Raw genomic sequence first — 17,433 nt, forward strand, 5'->3', positions numbered from 1 at the left:
TTCACAAGTCTTTAGTGTCACACTCCTGATGGAAACACTAACACTAGAGCTGACATTACCATAAACATTGACGACACTGGTGTCTCAGGGGGAAATGCCCCTGTGTGTATGATGGGGATGGTTTGATAAGGTGCGTCTTCTCTAAATGGAAGTGGAATCACAGGCATGCTCGATGATGCTAGACATGAGTCTCTCTCTTAATGGAATGTGTGCAGTATCAGAGTGGGGAGTGGCATAATGTTATCACTGAGTTGGTCCAAAACTTCAGATATGTTGTGCTGGTTCTGAGAGGCTTGGGGAGAGGGAGATGTGGAGAAACAGGCAAACAGCATTGGGAAGTGAGAATAGGATTTTGATTGACATACACTTTAGTCATGAATGTTGTCAGCTAGCAGAGTACTCTCTAGAGGGCAGATAGAGATGGCAACAATAGTTTTGGGTCACAAGCAGCAAGCACCCAATCCTCTGGCTGGCATAGACTCAATCAGGGCTTCCCTGCCCTAAGACGTGTGTATATATGACAAAATGGAGTCAGCAAGTGGATTGCATGAGGAACTGTAATGCAATTAGGGCTGGACCGATGTTAGTATAATGGAAAGGAAACAAAACACAAAAAATATGGTGATCCTGGAATGGTCCCGGCTCTAACTGCTATTATGTGAAATATGGAGTTTTCCATTATACAACATTATCTTTACACTCTTAGAGAGAACTGAGGAATTATTCAGCTTGGAGAACATTTATTTTTGCAATGATTTTTTTTGCAGAGAAAATATTTATTCTCTCTAAACAAGTTTGTGTGGATTCCCTCCCTGAGCACCATGCTGTTGTGATTTACGTGCATGGTGTTTGAATGGAGTATTATGCAAATGTTTATCAGGTAGCCAAGTGCATTTCCATAGCTATTAGCGTAACTGTTAATGTCAAATCAAAACAGCCATGCTCTCTGCTGCTCTCTCCCGATTTCAACTACCAAGTACAAACTGAAGTGCCACAGCCAGGAAAACATCAGCGTTCTCGTTTACCAGAGGATCAGACAGGGCAGAATGAGTGTGCAGCAAGTTAGTCTGTGGAGCTGCAGGTAGGCCTATCTCAGTGACACCGCCATTTTCCCAGCATGCCTCTTGGTGACAGACAGAATGGCTTAGGCCCCCGAGAACCGGCCTGTCACACAGGAAGACGTATGGTGTGAGGAGTTTACCTGGTGTCGTTACCTGCCAAGAGGACATGTTCCTGGGGAGAGGACACGGGAGAGGAGGAGGAGGAGGAGCTTGTTTAAGCACAAGTTCTTTAACGCAGACTGGACAAGACCGGACCGGCACGGACGGCCTAGACATGCTCGCCTACTGTATGCCCATATGCGCAGTTTATTGCAGTATGGAGTAGTCAGAGCAATGTATGTGATGCTAGTAGTATCTTAAAGCCATGTTGTAGACCTCCGCTTTCCCTGTATAGGCTTATTCTTTAGCCATAGCATCATAGATGGCAGAAGTCTTAAAACGTGAGAAAAAGATATGCTCCACTGAAATTCTCTTAATAGCTGTAAATAGGCTTTGGAAAGTAAGGCTGTCTTGAAAGAGCAGATTTCTATAAGCAGCTTATGGTATTTCCTCCTTCTCATTATGTTGCTTAACCTGCTCATTGTATGTGAAGATACTGTGGAATTATTTCAGACATATTCCGTATGATGTATGGATGGCGCTAATAATGTGGTATTATGATTTCCAAGAGCTGGCAAGTGTCTTCGCTGACATTTTCAACCTCTCCCTGATCCTGTCTGTAATACCTGCATGTTTCAAGCGGACCACCATAGTCCCTGTGCCCAAGAACGCCAAGGGAACCTGTCTAAATGACTATCGCCTCGTAGTCCCCTCCTGTACAACCTGTTAACTGTTTATTATCTATCCTGTTTCCTAGTCCCTTTATTCCTAGTTATATGTACATATCTACCTCAGTTATCTCGTACCCCTGCACATCGACTCAGTACTGTTACCCCATGTACAGTATATATAGCCAAGTTATTGTTATTTATTAGTGTTATTACTTATTATTTCCCTATTTTCTTTCTCTCTGCATTGATGGGAAGGACATCTAAGTAAGCATTTCACTGTTAGTCTACACCTGTTTACGACGCATGTGACAAAAACAATTTGATTTGATGCTTGAAGCTTATGACACATCACTGTGGTCCTAGAGTTGCAGGGGTTAAAGTGATATGAATGACTCCAGAGCAGTGAAAGGCACACCGTTCACTGCAGGAACTCTTCTCACCAAGTCCCCGCGAAACCCAGAGGGCTGCTGCGTACGTGCCGGGTTCATCTCCAATATGCTCATCATAATGACCTCGGCTCTTTCCCTTGTTGCTATTCCTATAGAATGCCACTATTGGTTTGGATGACAGTATGCTAGCCTTTATCGAGACATTGGTCTTGAAAACCTATGACCATACATCTGGGTATTGTCTCCCTCCAGAGTGACTAACATTCTCCACACTGGTCTAAGGATTTGAACTCTGCCTCTCTGTCATAGTGTGGCACTTAGTCCAGCTCTGGACTCGTTAGTTTTGGCACTGTGTGGACCCAGGTGGACGAGGCTAACGAGGAGTCAGCTGTCATGAGGGCAGTGACAGGAGGATGTGATACTGTAGCAGTCAGCAGAGGTCTAGGCTGAGGATGAACCCCTGTAGAGCTCCACAGAGACGGCATCATTAGATTCAGCCTTAGAGTGGGCTTTACCTGGCTTGGAGAGCAGAGACGCAGCAGGATGGAGAGTGCAGCAGCATTGCACAGCTCAAAGAGGTCATATACTCTGTTTTCGGTGGCTTACCATTAGCCTCGTAGTAGTCATAAAGAAATGAAGGCTTACAAGTTTGTATGCCGCATGAAACTCTCGACTTCATTACAGCAGCAGAGTGATAGGCCTAGATGTGTTCTCGAAACAAGTCATTATGTAGAATCTAAATGGTTAAAAGTGACTTGGAGAAGTAGCTTTTCATATTATCCCAGAATGTTATTAAATTCCATTATTTCTTGAATTGAGAGTTTGATTAAAGTTGCATCACAGAAAATATGAAACAATACCCACTCGAAGCAGAATCTATTCATTAAGATTCAGTATTTTTGCAACGGAGGAGTCTTGTTATTTGCCGTGCTTCTGAGAACACAAACGCAAGGCATGTTTCATAGGGAGTTAGCGAGGGACGGCGAGAGAGAGGGGATGGGCACAGTATAGGCAGGTCTGCCACAAGGCAGACAGAGTCAGAATCGTGCACTAGGCCTATCTATCAGCAATCAAAAGCTGTGTCGAAATGGAATGCTGTATTTCGCAATTTCCTGGCTTGCAATGTCTCGCAACTTCAGTAAAGCAGGGCCTGTCATCATTGAATAGGCTAGGATATTCTACACCCAACAGATCGAAGACTGAACACACACTTGCGTCATTAGCGAAGAGAAAGATCAGAAGCAAGGTGATTCCAATGTTTTGGGGGGGAACAAAAAATGTTTTCTTAACATTAAGGGTCACAATTTCATTTAATGTTTAAACTTTCACACCACTAATAGACAATGTTGGGGTTGTAAAGGCCCTTTTACTTTCTACTAATAGTGTTTGAATCCCTTATCCATAGGAGACACTGAATATGTTCACTCTTTGATTGTCCCTATGTGTTTTCTGTCTCCCCAGAGTTTTAATTAGTCTTCTACATGTAGCTGCCACATTACTTGCAATAGACCAAAACACACATTGGGAAGCTGGGAACTGGGCGTGCTCAGTCTGACTTTCCCTATCCTCTCCATGGTGTGGCATGCAGACAGAAGGTTAGCGAGTGCATCTCATTTTGAGAGTGAATACTGAACCCGCTGCAATTGACCTACCCCTTTAACAGATCCATCGCTATTCACACAGCCATAACACATTTGGACAAGACCTATGTGAGAATGCTGTTCATTGACTACAGTTCAGCTTTCAACACTTTTGTTCCCTCCAAGCTCAGAGCCCTGAGTCTGGATGCCGCTCTCTGCAACTGGATCCTGGACTTCCAGTCGAGCGGACAACAAGCTGTGAGGATTGGCAGCAACACCTCCTTTGTACTGACACTTAACACAGGGGCCCCCCAGGGGTGGATCCTCAGTCCTCTGCTGTACTCCCTGTTCACCCACGACTGTGGCTTTGCACGACACCCAATCCATCAAGTTTTCTGACAACACCACGGTTGTAGGCCTGATAACCAAGAAAGATGAGTCAGCCTATAGGGAGGAGGTAAGTGAACTGGCATTATGGTGCCTGGACAACAACCTCTCCCTCAACGTCAGAAAAACAAAAGAGTTGATTGTTGACTTCAGGAAGTAGAGGAGGGAACATGCCCTGATCCACATCAACAGGACTGCAGTAGAGCGAGTCAGCAGTTTTAAGTTCCTCTGCGTTCACATCAATGAGGACTTGACATGGACCAACATGACCACCACTCTTGTCAAGAGGGCGCAAGAGCATATCTAGGCGGCTGAAGAAATTCAGCATGCCACCCCGGGTCCTTTCCAAATACTACTGCTGCACCATCGATAGCGTCATGACTGGTTGTATCGCGGCCTGGTACGGGAATTTCTACGTCCACAAACGCAAAGCCCTCCAGCATGTGGTGAAGATGGCCCAATACATCACTGGGACCGTGCTCCCACCCACGATGAGGCCAATGGAGACATTAAAACAGTTTGTTTAATGGCTGTGATCAACAACATTGTAGTTACTCCACAACACTAACCTGAATGACAGAAGGCGAACTGTATGCTAAAATGTTTATTCTATTCTACTGAGATATTTACTTTTTATACTATTTTTTATTGTTGCATTGTCGAGAAGGAACCTGAAAATAAGCATGTTACGGGATACCATGAGTACGACGACTAATAAAACTTTAAACTTGAATTCTCTCCAGATTGATTTGTCATCTGTGTCTGTCTCTTTATACAGTCCCCCAGTGCACAGGCTTTTACAGCTTAATGAAATATAAGACCACGCTACCTCTGCTGTCCCTAACCCCTGGGCTACATCCTTCCAGAGAGAGAGATAAGCAGGGTAGAACGTTTGAAATACAAAAGAGAGGGAATTCGTTGTCGAGGCAGAAGTAACAGCCTCGATGCTGACTGCTGTCTGTCATCAGTAAATAAGCGGGGAGTTCATTTGCGTTCATTACTGGGAAATGAGTTAGCCCGGGGACTGCTGTATAATTCAGATTACAGCTGATGCGATTGGAGATGTACTTCTGTGTGTCCCAAAGAAAAACGAGATAGAGAAGAAAATATCCCTTTTCAGATCCGTCATGCCCATAAATGGTTCCAATGAAATAGATAGCTGGTTATCCTATACTGCCTGCTTGTCCCTTCACGTTTAAAGTAGGGATTCCCTATTCTCCTCAACTTTTACTGCTTATATGCACAACTTCTGAGAATGTATTATTGTAATAATATTAGTGTCCCAGGTAAGATAAATAACTGTTGTAATCATGTCCTGGTTGTGCATGTTTTTGCATATTAAATGTCAGTGCTGTGTCATGGTCAAACCACACTTACAATGTATCTGATTTCATCACTCTACATTCAATAAACTAAGTGCTGGCTCTGTTTGGCTCCTTGAGTTCTTTTGTTGTTTTTGTGCTACCTGCTGTTAGAAAGATATCTCTTTCATCTCCCAAAATGTAACGACCGTACCTCTTAACCCCCACATCAATACTATCAGCAATTGCTCATGGTGGCAACACACAATTTCTTTGTTTTGTATTTGGAACTCTGATAACTGGCTGTAACAGAGAACACATTTTTCTATACAAATCTGTTGCCTTCAATGGCTGCCATTGATAAAGAAATACCATAAATATCCCTCAAGATGTAGGCCTACTTTTTGATGAGCAAATACCAGACACATTGAATAAAATGTAGTCTGTGTGTGAGTCAGTAAGAGACTCACACCAATCCATAAATGCTATTCAGTACCGGGTGACGTGTTCACACAAGTGTTGTAGACGTGTGCCCTTGTTTCCCCTTGTCTAGGGGCAGAGTGTGTGTGTTTAACGCAGTAATACTGCTCCTCTGGCACTGCATGTCTATCTAAACACTCTCTCATCCACTCACTGTCCTTCACAGTCATTAGTCTCCATTCCTGCCTGTGTTAGGTGATGTTTCATGTCTGGAGCATTAATGGGTAATGTCTCCTCTGCTCTCTCCAAGTGCTAGTTTCACTGGGATCTTTTGAGGGCGTCATTACTTCACCATACATTTTAAAGGACAGGTTTTTTTTGCCTTGGTGGTGGCAGCTTCGGAGGAACCTACAATGATGACAGTGTTGGAGAAAAGTGGAAATAAATGAACAGGTTGTGTGAAGTGTTTGGTGTTCTTTAGATGCCACTGTTAAGGTTGGGTGTGTTTTTTTGTATGTGTAATCAAGGCCAATTTTCCAAGCGATTGATTTGAGGAGATAACGGTCCATTCATTAAAGGGTTTCTCTCTTCTTCCAATAAGTAAGCTTCATATCCTCCAATGGTGTCTGTTAAGTCTATCTAGCTACTCTCTTTCCTGTGTGATAAATCATCAGTCATTATTTGGGCTTTGGTGTGTTATCAGGGCTCCTTGATCTGATCCTAGTGTGAGATAGACTACTGTCCAGAACCAAGCTCTGGAGCGCCGCCTCTCACTTACCAATCATCTGTCTGGCTATATAGTCTACACATTTCCCTCCACTCTATTTTCCCTCATTATTTTTTTGTATTTTCTGTCCATTTCCTATCCATGTTGCGCCTTAATCCTCCTCATCCCTTACTCCTCTTCTCCTTTCAGAGAGCCCTGTCGTGGTCCTATTCTCACCTTGCACCAGGCCTCTTGTCAATGCTAAGAAAGAACACCTTCCTCATTAGCTCCCTTATTTAAAAAGAAAAGTAATTTCCTTTGTTCAGTCCCTCTCTGCGGCACACACAGGACACTCCATTTCATGTTGCTATGAAAAAATGTCAAATTTTGCGAGGTAGCAGTTTTTTTATTAACATATTTATTCAGTTATGACGCCTTACAGTCCCTGCATGTGTTCACCTTTTATTCTCTCCCCTCTTCCCAGGGGAGAGAGCGCTCAATAATGCAATATTGGTTTAATCCCTGCCACCTTGTCAGAGGCTACTTTATCTGGGTTTTGTTCCTACTGTAGCAGCCTGAGCTTTTAGCCTCATCTGTAGAGCACGTCTAGAGACACTCTACTCTGCTTGAGGAGCCTCGCTAGTGAAGGAGCCATGTTCCTGGCCCAAGGTCAGCGTACCTTTCTAGGCATGTTCTGGTTGCCCCACTGTTGGCCCATGTCGGAACTCCCTGCCAGGATAATGATAGCTCGAGACCATATGTATCCCATCAAGTGTTCAGGGGTCAGCTGGACAGACAGCTGAACGCTCTACCTGAAGTTCTCTCTCCTGGTGTGGAAAGGAGGACTTTGAGTGCAAGTAGGGCATATGGTGTTGTTCGTATCTTTAAAATGGCATGAATTTGGGACATGGCAATTAAGACATCGGTCAAAAAAATAATAATCACAGTTGCATTACATGTTTAGATTCATGCTTGTGTGTGTGCCTATGTCTTTGGAATCATGTCTGTTGATGGGTGCATGAGAGCCTGGTATGGGTGTGTTCACCTGCTGTCTATAATGGGCCTGTTCTTTCGACTGTCCTCTCCTGAGTACCCTCTCTATCCTGTCTTCTTACTCTGTAATTAGCAGTGCTGGAGGGGAATGTCGTACTTGAGCTGGAGTACCCTTCTTTCTGCAGCCCCTCATCCCGCCATATACTTCCCCTGCTAGCCCTATCTCTCCCTTTGTCCCCTCCTCCTAACCCTCCTCTCCTCTGGAGGGGCACAGGAGCTAATAGAGAAACAGGGCGATGGGTGAGATGACATCTGACTCAGAGACGGGGGGATGTGTAATGGGCCTCTGTGGTGATGTACTGATTGGAGAGGTCTAACGCTCCTCTCCTCTCTCACAACCTGGTTCTCTATCTCTCTATCCTGCTGACGGTGCCCTTCTCTCCTCTTTTCAGGTGCCAAGGAGATAGTCCTGAAGGCCCAGATTCTGGCTGGGGGACGAGGCAAGGGCGTGTTCGACAGTGGCCTTAAAGGTGGAGTGCACTTAACTAAAGAGTGAGTACCCCACAGGAGGTTGGTGGCACCTTAATTGGGAAGGATGGGCTCGTGGTAATGGTTGGAGCGGAATAAGTGGAATGGTATCAAATACATCAAACACATGGTCTCCCTCAGCAGCCTCCACTGGAGTACCCCCAACAACTTCCGCCCGCACTCACTTGGGTGTGTGGACCATTCAGAGTGTTTCTGTTTTGTTTTCTCGGTAACTACTGCTTCCGAGAGATGTCCTCCTGTAGTCATAGTTTTTACAAGATCCCTCCTAGATGCAGTGTTGCTTTCACTGTGCTGCAGTTACCTAACACGCCAAGTTTGATAGTGTAGGGCAGGGTTTCCCAAATTTCCCGAAGAGTGCAAGTTTGTTTTTTGCCCTAGCACTACACAGCTGATTCAAATGATCAAATCATCATCAAGCTTCGATTTTTATTTATTTTATCAGCTGTGTAGTATTAGGGAAAAAAACTAAATGGGGACCCTTGCGGTCCCCTGCACCGAGTTTGGGAAACACTGTTTAGGGACAACTGCCCCCATTTAAACTTTGAAATAGTAAATGTATCATTGGGAAATTGTACTGTGCATGCATCACTGAAGTCTACTGTGGTAGGTTACTGGAATTGTGCTCTTCTGTTGGAGCACAAACATATTGTTCTCCTAGCTCGCACATTGTTACAAAATCCTTATCACATACTCTGGCCAGTTACTAGAAATATTCTCGCTGCTAAAATGACAAATGTAACAAAGGTAGCAGCCATGTTATGGACTGAACTGTGAATTACGACAAATTGCTACCAAATGTGTCATTGTCACCCTATTTCGGTATTTGGGATAGCCGGAAACTTTTATATGTGAGCCATCTGAAGTTGAGCCTCCCCAGACAGTGATGTGTGCACACACACTCTACTACCATCTATCAAAGCAGAGCACAACCTCAGGCTTCATTTGTATTCTATAACCAGAGCAAAGCGAGAGCTGGAATGAGGCGCTCACACTGCCTTTAAAGAGGAGCTGAAATCAGGAGAGCCGTATTCAAAGAGATGTGTAGACATATTGAAGATTCTCCTAAAACAGTGCTTTGTCAGAACATGTTACAGTCATGTTACAAATGTGCTGAACCATGTCTTTGTTGAAATGAAAAAGGCTCGCAGGAGCTGAAAATAATTACTGTCTATTCTCTGCCACGGTAATAGTCCTCTATTTTTGAAAGATGTTTGTCCTCTAGGTTTTTGTTCTTGTTTAGACTCGATTCAAATATCTATTAATGGAGTGGTTGTAATTGGGCCAATCCTGTCTCTTCTTTGACTTTAGCCCCTCGGTGGTGGGTGATCTGGCCAATAAGATGCTAGGTTATAGCCTGACCACCAAGCAGACTCCAAAAGAGGGAGTGAAAGTAAAAACGGTGAGTCACAGCTGGATGTAAAAGATCATTCTGTTTTTCTCATTTCCGGTTTATTTCAATTCAGTAATACAGTTACATGAAATGAATGACTGCACAAGCATCGGGGCAATAATACATGAGTCTATATATTTTGTTGTTCCCCTAGTTCTGGGGATAGGTCTCTAGTGGAGACATGCCATTTGAAGCCGATGTCATTTGTTGTGTTTTTGTGCTATTTGCTGTCATGGTTCATTGCAACAAATAATGCATGCGAGTCAGGGCCTCTCTGAGACCAAAGTGTTAGTCACGTAAACAACCATTTCCTAGTGTCACTAACAAGCAGGAATATAATTTTCCTCACTCACACTCTGCAGCCACACCAAAAACACACATTTGCAGGTAATGAAGGCTTCCTGTCTTGTAGCTTGTGTTTCTCCTCACTCTCTTTCTTTCTCTTTCCCCTTTTAGTGAAATATGGCCTAGAGCTCCCCATTAACGCTTGCTTTCATTCCTGCCAGCCAGGAACGCACCTCGCTCTGCTCCTGCCCCTGCTGCAAAGTTTAGGCGAAGTATCAAATGAGTGACACATTTGCCATTTTTATAGAAAGTGCTGGCGGGGGTGGAAGTTCACTACAACAACACCCGGGCTGAGGGGAAAGAGAAAAATGTAAACACAGAAATCCTAACTGCAGAAGCATTGTTGTGAGATGTCATTTCATATTGAAAAATTTGCTGCATTATCTATCCATGGCACGTCAGTTGACTGACATAACACAATGCCTGATAGTGTTTTATTTTACAAACTAAGCACAGAAAATGGATTTCTTGCAAAAGTGTATCATGATAAATCCTCCCAGAGGGACCTATGGTATGATACGCAGGCATGCATCATGTATTATACATTAAAACAGGTACACACAAGATTAATTTCAGAAAAATGAAGACATTCACAAACATGGGAGATATGATGCTATCTGGCTGTAGTCACAAGCCTCTCTCGAAGCCTGTTTTGGATTAGATTAGGCATGGGATCAAAGTAATAAAGTAGCCCGAGAGAGCTGCAGTGATTGAACAGGATCCAGGCCTGAGTATGCGCCCTCTTAACAGGCTGTAATTCTGTTGTCGGACTCTGTTTCCCTGAATGAGAACCAGGGGCGGCTGTCAGCTTGCCCTTGTAACACGTCTCTTCACTTCACCATACTGCAGCCAACCTCTCCAGACATGACACAGAGCATGGTTCTACTGCCAGTATGGGCCAGGGCTGGGGAGAGGGGGAGAAAGTCATAAAAGACAGAGGAGAGAGTAGCAGAGGGAGAGAGGGGCACAGAAAGGCAGTGAGATTGAGAGGAAGACCGGGAGAGGGTGGTAGTGGTGTGGAAAAGGTAGATCAAGACGTTAAGCTGGGAGAGAGAGAGAGAAAGAGGGCTGCACTGTCCCTGTTTGCATGGGACATGGAGAACGAGCGTCGTCAATAAGTCCAAATGAACACGGTCCAGTTAGGCTGCAGGAAACTGATAACAAACAACCAACGTATCTCTATCCCTCTGTCTTTCCATGAATCTCTCTTTTCTATTTTCACTTTCTTTGTTTGCCATCTCCCAGCACGTTGCTTCATTTTCACTACAGCGTAGAATTAGAACCCCCAGTTTCTCTGAGTTGTAAAGGTTCAGTCTCTCTCCATCCTGCCTGTCTGTCTGTGTCTGAGGACAGTCTGTGTCTGAGGACAGTCTGTGTCTGAGGACAGTCTGTGTCTGAGGACAGTCTGTGTCTGAGGACAGTCTGTGTCTGAGGACAGTCTGTGTCTGAGGACAGTCTGTGTCTGAGGACAGTCTGTGTCTGAGGACAGTCTGTGATGGGAAGGCAGTAGCCTGACTCTGTAGACCGACTCTCTCCCTACTGACCAGGTGATGGTGGCTGAAGCCCTGGACATCACCAGGGAAACCTACTTTGCCATCCTGATGGACCGGGCCTGCAACGGGCCTGTCATGGTGGGCAGTCCTCAGGGTGGGATGGACATAGAGGAGGTGGCCGACAAAACCCCAGAGCTCATATTTAAGGTACAGTTCTGTGAGCTCTGAAGCAGCATATGTTACAAATGACTACAGATGTGAACATGGAACCTCTCACCATTCACTGGCGGTGTTATCTCTCCTCTCTCCCTCCCCTGATTGGTACAATAAATCCCTTGATCCCTTCTCCATGTGAGAATCTCATCTCTACAAGTGCCTGATAATTATAATGCCATCGTTACAGTATCAGGTTTCCTTTCCTCACATCTGGCAGGTTGCCACCACTTAATTGCAGCTTCCGTGATTTAATGAATATCCACCTTTTGTCATATTACCATGCAGTGTTTTTGAGTCTCCATTCTCTCTCTGTCTCGCTCTTGCTCTCTCTCTTGCTTTTTCTCTCTCTCTTGGTCTCTCTCTCTGTCTCTCTCTCTGACCCGCTCTGTCCCTCTCTCTCTTTCTCGTTCTCTCCCTCTCTGCTACCACAGGAAGTCGTAGATATTTTCGAGGGGGTGCGAGACGACCAGGCGCTCCGCATGGCAGCTCATTTGGGTTTCAAAGGACCTCTGGAGAGACAGGTGATGAGCCCGGCGAAGCTCTCTGAGCCGCAGTGCAGAGAAGCAGAATAGTGTACACACACTGAAGACCCACAGTACACAACTCAAGAGCTGTTGAAACTGGATAGGACACTGCCAGTCTACTGGGCTCTCTATGCTGGTTTATAGAAGTTCATACGTCCTTATACAACAAACAAAGCTTTATAGGTTCACCATTATAGCTCATAACAAAAATGTAGTCACTGAAGTACATTACATTTTTTGGATTCCTCTCAAAATCATGAACAGACAGTGTTTCTGTAGCCAGTCCTGGCCAGTATAAACTCCACAATTCACATCAGATATTAAAAGTTATTATCTGGTTCATTTTAGAGCCAATTGTCTTGTAGCATTATATTGCTAATTTGTATATGCCTATCTGTGAGCAGAGCAGCATAAAGAATTGGATTAGTTCAATGTTACAATGGGGAAAACGTATAAATCAACTTAATGAATAGTTAAAAAATTTTTTTTTGAAATGAACATACACAGTTGTCTGAGAGGTACACCCTGTGTAATACTAGCCTGTTTTGGTATTGAATGGCCATTGATTTTAACAGGAAAATGATTCGCTAAGTGTCTGGCTTGTCAGTTTAGTTCTGAAACTCTGTGTCTTCTAAAACGCAGGTGTGGAATGGAACCTTCTTTGAAATAACTTTGCTTCTTTGAAAACTTTGAGATTACAAAAAGTGTGTGTGTGTGTTTGCGGATGTGTGTCTGTGAGTGTGTGGCAGAGAGTAGTGCTTACATCATTTTCTGTCAGGCTTTTTTCGTAATCAAAAGAGCAGCTCGGTGCCAGGGACAGACAGAGACATCCGCTGAACACCGTATTCTTTAAAAGAGGATTAGTACAATGACAGTCACTCCAATAGCAATACTGCGCCTGTTAGGATAATGTGGCACAAAATACACATTGTAATCTCACTCATAGCTAATACAACCATTGTGTGGCATATTAATGTATTATAGTGGTTTAATTACTGTTTTATTAGGGTATATAGGTGAAAGCTATGATCCCTTATTGATGTCACTCGGTGTAAATGAAGGGGAGGAGACAGGTTAAAGCAGGATCTTTAAGCCTTGAGACAAATGAGACATGGACTGTGTATGTGTGCCATTCAGAAGCTGAATGAGAAAGACAAAAGATTGAAATGCCTTTGAACGGGACATGGTAGTAGGTGCCAGGCACAACAGTTTGAGTGTGTCAAGAACTGCAAAGCTGCTGGGGTTTTCACGCCCACCAGTTTCCTGTGTGTATCAAGAATGGTCCACCACCCAAAGGACATCCAGTCAACTTGCACAGCTGTGGGAAACATTGGAGTCAACATGGGCCAGCATCCCTGTGGAACGCTTTTGACAACTTGTGGAGTCCATGTCCTGACAAATGGAGGCTGTTCTGAGGGCAAAAGGGGGCCCAACTTCATATCAGGAAGATGTTCCTAATGTTTTGTACACTGTGTGTAGCCTATTTATGTTTTTACAGTATGAGCTAAAGGCTTATTGAGTCGTGTTAGTTAGAAAATAGTAGGTTGTCACAACTCCTGAGAAAGGTGGTATTTAAAAATGTTAAAAGATCAATACCTGCACACACATACTGTACATGTGCGGACACGCACAAAAACACGTGCGCACATGCACACACATGCTCTGTGTGTATAAGGGGATTTGCCATGTTTTATTTAACGTGTATGTGGTGCTGAGTGGCCCTGGCGGGCCTGCTGCTCAGAGGCTTCTTGTTTGGTAATAACTGTCCTCTGTGGAACTCACAGGCTGCAGATCAGATTAAGAGGCTCTATGATCTGTTCCTGAAAGTCGACGCCACTCAAGTTGAAGTCAATCCTCTCGGAGAGACTCCCGAAGGACAAGGTATGACTCTTTTTCTCATTCTCTTTTTGGTGTCTACATATTAGAAGGTCTGTTTATCTGGATCTGTCTCTGTTTGTCCTCTCTCTTTTCTTCTCGCTCTCTCTCTCATACATCATGGGAGTGTTCTTGGTGGGATTTTAGGTATATATTTGAGCATATCCATCACTAATTGCCTCTTGAGGAACAATCCTACAGATAAACTCATTGTTATGAAACAAGATCTTGTTATAGGTCTGGTTCATCAAAGAAAATACCGTTTTGTAGCCTAGTCTAATCACTGCTTATGAATATTGATGAGAGGTCTGTTATTTTGTTGTGTACAACCAAGCTGTATTGAGAGGTGCAACTCTGCCATCCAACAAGCAAGGCAGAAACTTGTGTTTCTGTAGACTCCCATTAAAAGTAGATCAACTTGTTATTTAATTTGTACATATACGACAAGGGAAGATAAGGAACTATCGAGCATGTCTGTTCAGTAGAGTTTAAACAGCACGCCACATGGTACTGAAGAACATCACTGTAGGCAGAAATGTTACGCCATGTTTTTTTCCCACTTTAGTCTCTTACTTTGACTTGCATTTCAGCGTAACTGAACCCTCATCACCAAAGGGACGGTAAGACTAAATGACTGTTAAACTCTGAAAATGAATGTGATTGTACTACAGTTGGTCACATACAGCAGCTCCAGGAGACAGCCAACACTCCACTTAGCTGCAGGAGAAGTGACTTCCCATACATTTTTTTTCTGCCTAGTGTGTGTTTGTGTGTGTGTCATGTTACCTTTATTACGCTTGGGAGCTTCAGCCCAGGTAGTATGTCACAGAGACGAGCCATTACATAGTGAATTTACAGTTGGTTCCATGGGGATCCCGTGTACCACTACTGTCATTTGTCCTCCAGGCTGTTATAGAGTGTTGATAGATGAAGGCTTCAATCACCCCTGTGTAAATGGTTGTGGTATGTAGTGGGCCTTACAAAGTACAAATCCATAAGGAGCATACCTCAGCATTTCAGCCCTGCAGTAAATACTTTGCCTGCAGGTAACATTCAGCTTGCAGTTTCTTTGAACTGCACCTTGTGAAGTGTAGAAGTATTGTCCATTATGCATAATATATTCCCCCTTTGAGGCACTGTCAATGCATAAACATGAGCTCCACCATTACAAATACTGAATTAATTAAGTCTAATAGGGTGAGATCACTTGCCACATTTTATTTAACATATTTCATTGAGTTTATAAATTATTACATTTCCAGTTCACATCCTACTTTTTTTTCTCTATATCTCTTCCTCTTTTCTTCTTTGTCTTTTTCCTTCGTCCTTTCTTTATTATTCTGTCCCTCTTCTCTTCGTATCTCTCTCTCTCTCGCGCTTCTTTCAGTGGTGTGCTTTGATGCCAAGATCAATTTTGACGATAACGCAGAGTTCCGTCAGAAAGCCGTCTTTGCCCTGGACGACATGTCAGAGAGCGATCCCACCGAGACGGAGGCAGCCAAATGGGACCTCAAGTACATCGGCTTGGATGGAAACATCGCCTGCTTTGGTGAGTTCTGATTATGTCTGTCCACACACATGCATGTTCTATTAATTCAGCCATGGGTAACCCACCCCAACTGGAATAGAGTTGTTAGTTTCCTTATCAGACAATTGAAGGCTGGGAGACTACGTTCAAACTTTGTCAAACTACAGTAAAGCTGACTGGGCTCCTCTCCAGTCCAAATTGACAACCAGCTTTCTAACGACTCCAGAAGGAGGCTGCCATAACCAATGCTTTCTAATTAGCCATAATCTGCCCAAAAAGTCTCCAGTGAGCTGGATTGTTAGCCTTCTCATTATGGTCCTCCCCTGTCATAAATCAAAGCTTTACAGTGTAATTCTGGGCTGCTGGGGAGTCTCTTCTGGCTGCCCTGCAGCCTCATAAACATTGTGGCAGTAAGAGCACAGGTTAGCGGCTCTTTCCCCTGCGCAGCCTCTCCTCCAGAACAACAGCTCAGAGCTGATGGGCTCCTTAAAAGCTTTGTAACCCACCAAAGTGACAGCTGTTAAAGCCAGTTTCCTTTTATTGAGACTTCTGTCAGGGCACTTGCCAGGACGTAGGCTCAGTGCCGCTAAACCAAATGAGGTAAGACGTTTGTAGTGTTGGCTTTGGCAGGAAGCGACTGAATGGCTTGGCTCCCTTGCAGCAAAGCACCAAGCAGCCCAGAGGATAGGGATGCGCTCACAAGGCTGCCTGATAATACGGCCCAACACTAGTGCCACAGAAACTTGTTTAATCGGTGCTCGCTTTCTGAACTCAAGAGCATTGCCGTAATCACATTTTCCTCCACTTTTCAACTTCTTCAAGTGTTAAATATCCCAATTACAAGTTTTAACAGTACCTCTTAAAGATTTAAATCCTCAAAAAAATTTGTTATTCCCTCTTCATTAGATAATTTATTCATTGATTTCACAGTGAGCCCTTTCATGTTTGTGTTGTTTTAATGCTGGTATTAGGTCATGTTTAATTGAATTAAATCCCAACTACTTGTCACTGTTTTCTCTCAAGGGTTTTCGTTTCAGTTCTCATCTTCATTTGGACTGTAATGGGGGAAATCTAACTTCATCAGAGAATGGGCAAGAAACCATTATCAGCATTCCAGAATCATCATTTGTCATCAAAATTGTGATCACAGTAACTATTATGAAGGGACGCTCTGGACTTTAGAGGCCCTTCTCTGTTCTCTGAGACCAGTAACAGTTCTCAACTTTCTCTGTGGTTTAGTTTCACCTTTGATCTGTCATTCCAGTGAATGGGGCTGGTCTGGCTATGGCCACATGTGATATCATCGACCTCCATGGAGGGAAGCCGGCCAACTTCCTGGACCTGGGAGGAGGGGTGAAGGAGAAGCAGGTGTACGAGGCATTCAAACTGCTCACTGCTGACCCCAAGGTAGGAGCCCACTTTATCCAACACCACAGGGTGTGTGAGTGTGCTGTGGAGAGGAGTTGTACCACTTAAAGATAGAGAACAAAGCTGATTCACTATGCTACAGTAGCTAGTTCCATGTCAAACTGTCAGTTGGTCTCAGAGAGCCAACACACTGTTCCAACCACCTGTTGAATTCCCTATTTAACCAACCCAGCTGCTCAACACTTTACCCTAGCGATTCTGTAAATATTTGTTGCTGCTACTTTGTGTGACTGTTTAACCAGGAGTCATGTTAAAGCTTCTCGTTAAGGCCTTGTCTGGTCGGTTAGGCACCAGTCCACTTCTAACAAAGACACAACAGTTTAGTGGGTTTGGCACTGACAGCTATGTTTCTCCCAGAGATGGGGTATTAGAGATCTCCTAATTATAATGCCATGGTTTTATTGACAGTTTTGTAATGAATTACAGCCCCGCAGCCACAATAAAGCCAGCCTTTTAATGGCTTGTCCCTGCCGTCACA

At 44.0% G+C, this 17,433-nt stretch overlaps 1 protein-coding gene across 2 annotated transcripts in view; it reads left to right on the top strand.

Moving 5' to 3' along the window:
* Positions 1-17,433, top strand: part of LOC129815104 (succinate--CoA ligase [GDP-forming] subunit beta, mitochondrial-like) — a 150,392-nt gene that overhangs the window by 78,579 nt on the left and 54,380 nt on the right. For both annotated transcript variants that reach the window (XM_055868474.1, XM_055868475.1), the window contains exons 3-9: positions 8,060-8,159; positions 9,465-9,555; positions 11,439-11,591; positions 12,032-12,121; positions 13,909-14,005; positions 15,387-15,548; positions 16,792-16,934. In XM_055868474.1, the coding sequence (XP_055724449.1) occupies positions 8,060-8,159; positions 9,465-9,555; positions 11,439-11,591; positions 12,032-12,121; positions 13,909-14,005; positions 15,387-15,548; positions 16,792-16,934 (836 nt within the window). The remainder of the gene's footprint in view (positions 1-8,059; positions 8,160-9,464; positions 9,556-11,438; positions 11,592-12,031; positions 12,122-13,908; positions 14,006-15,386; positions 15,549-16,791; positions 16,935-17,433) is intronic.

This window comes from Salvelinus fontinalis, chromosome 18, assembly GCF_029448725.1.
Source record: "Salvelinus fontinalis isolate EN_2023a chromosome 18, ASM2944872v1, whole genome shotgun sequence".
Lineage (NCBI taxonomy): Eukaryota > Metazoa > Chordata > Actinopteri > Salmoniformes > Salmonidae > Salvelinus > Salvelinus fontinalis.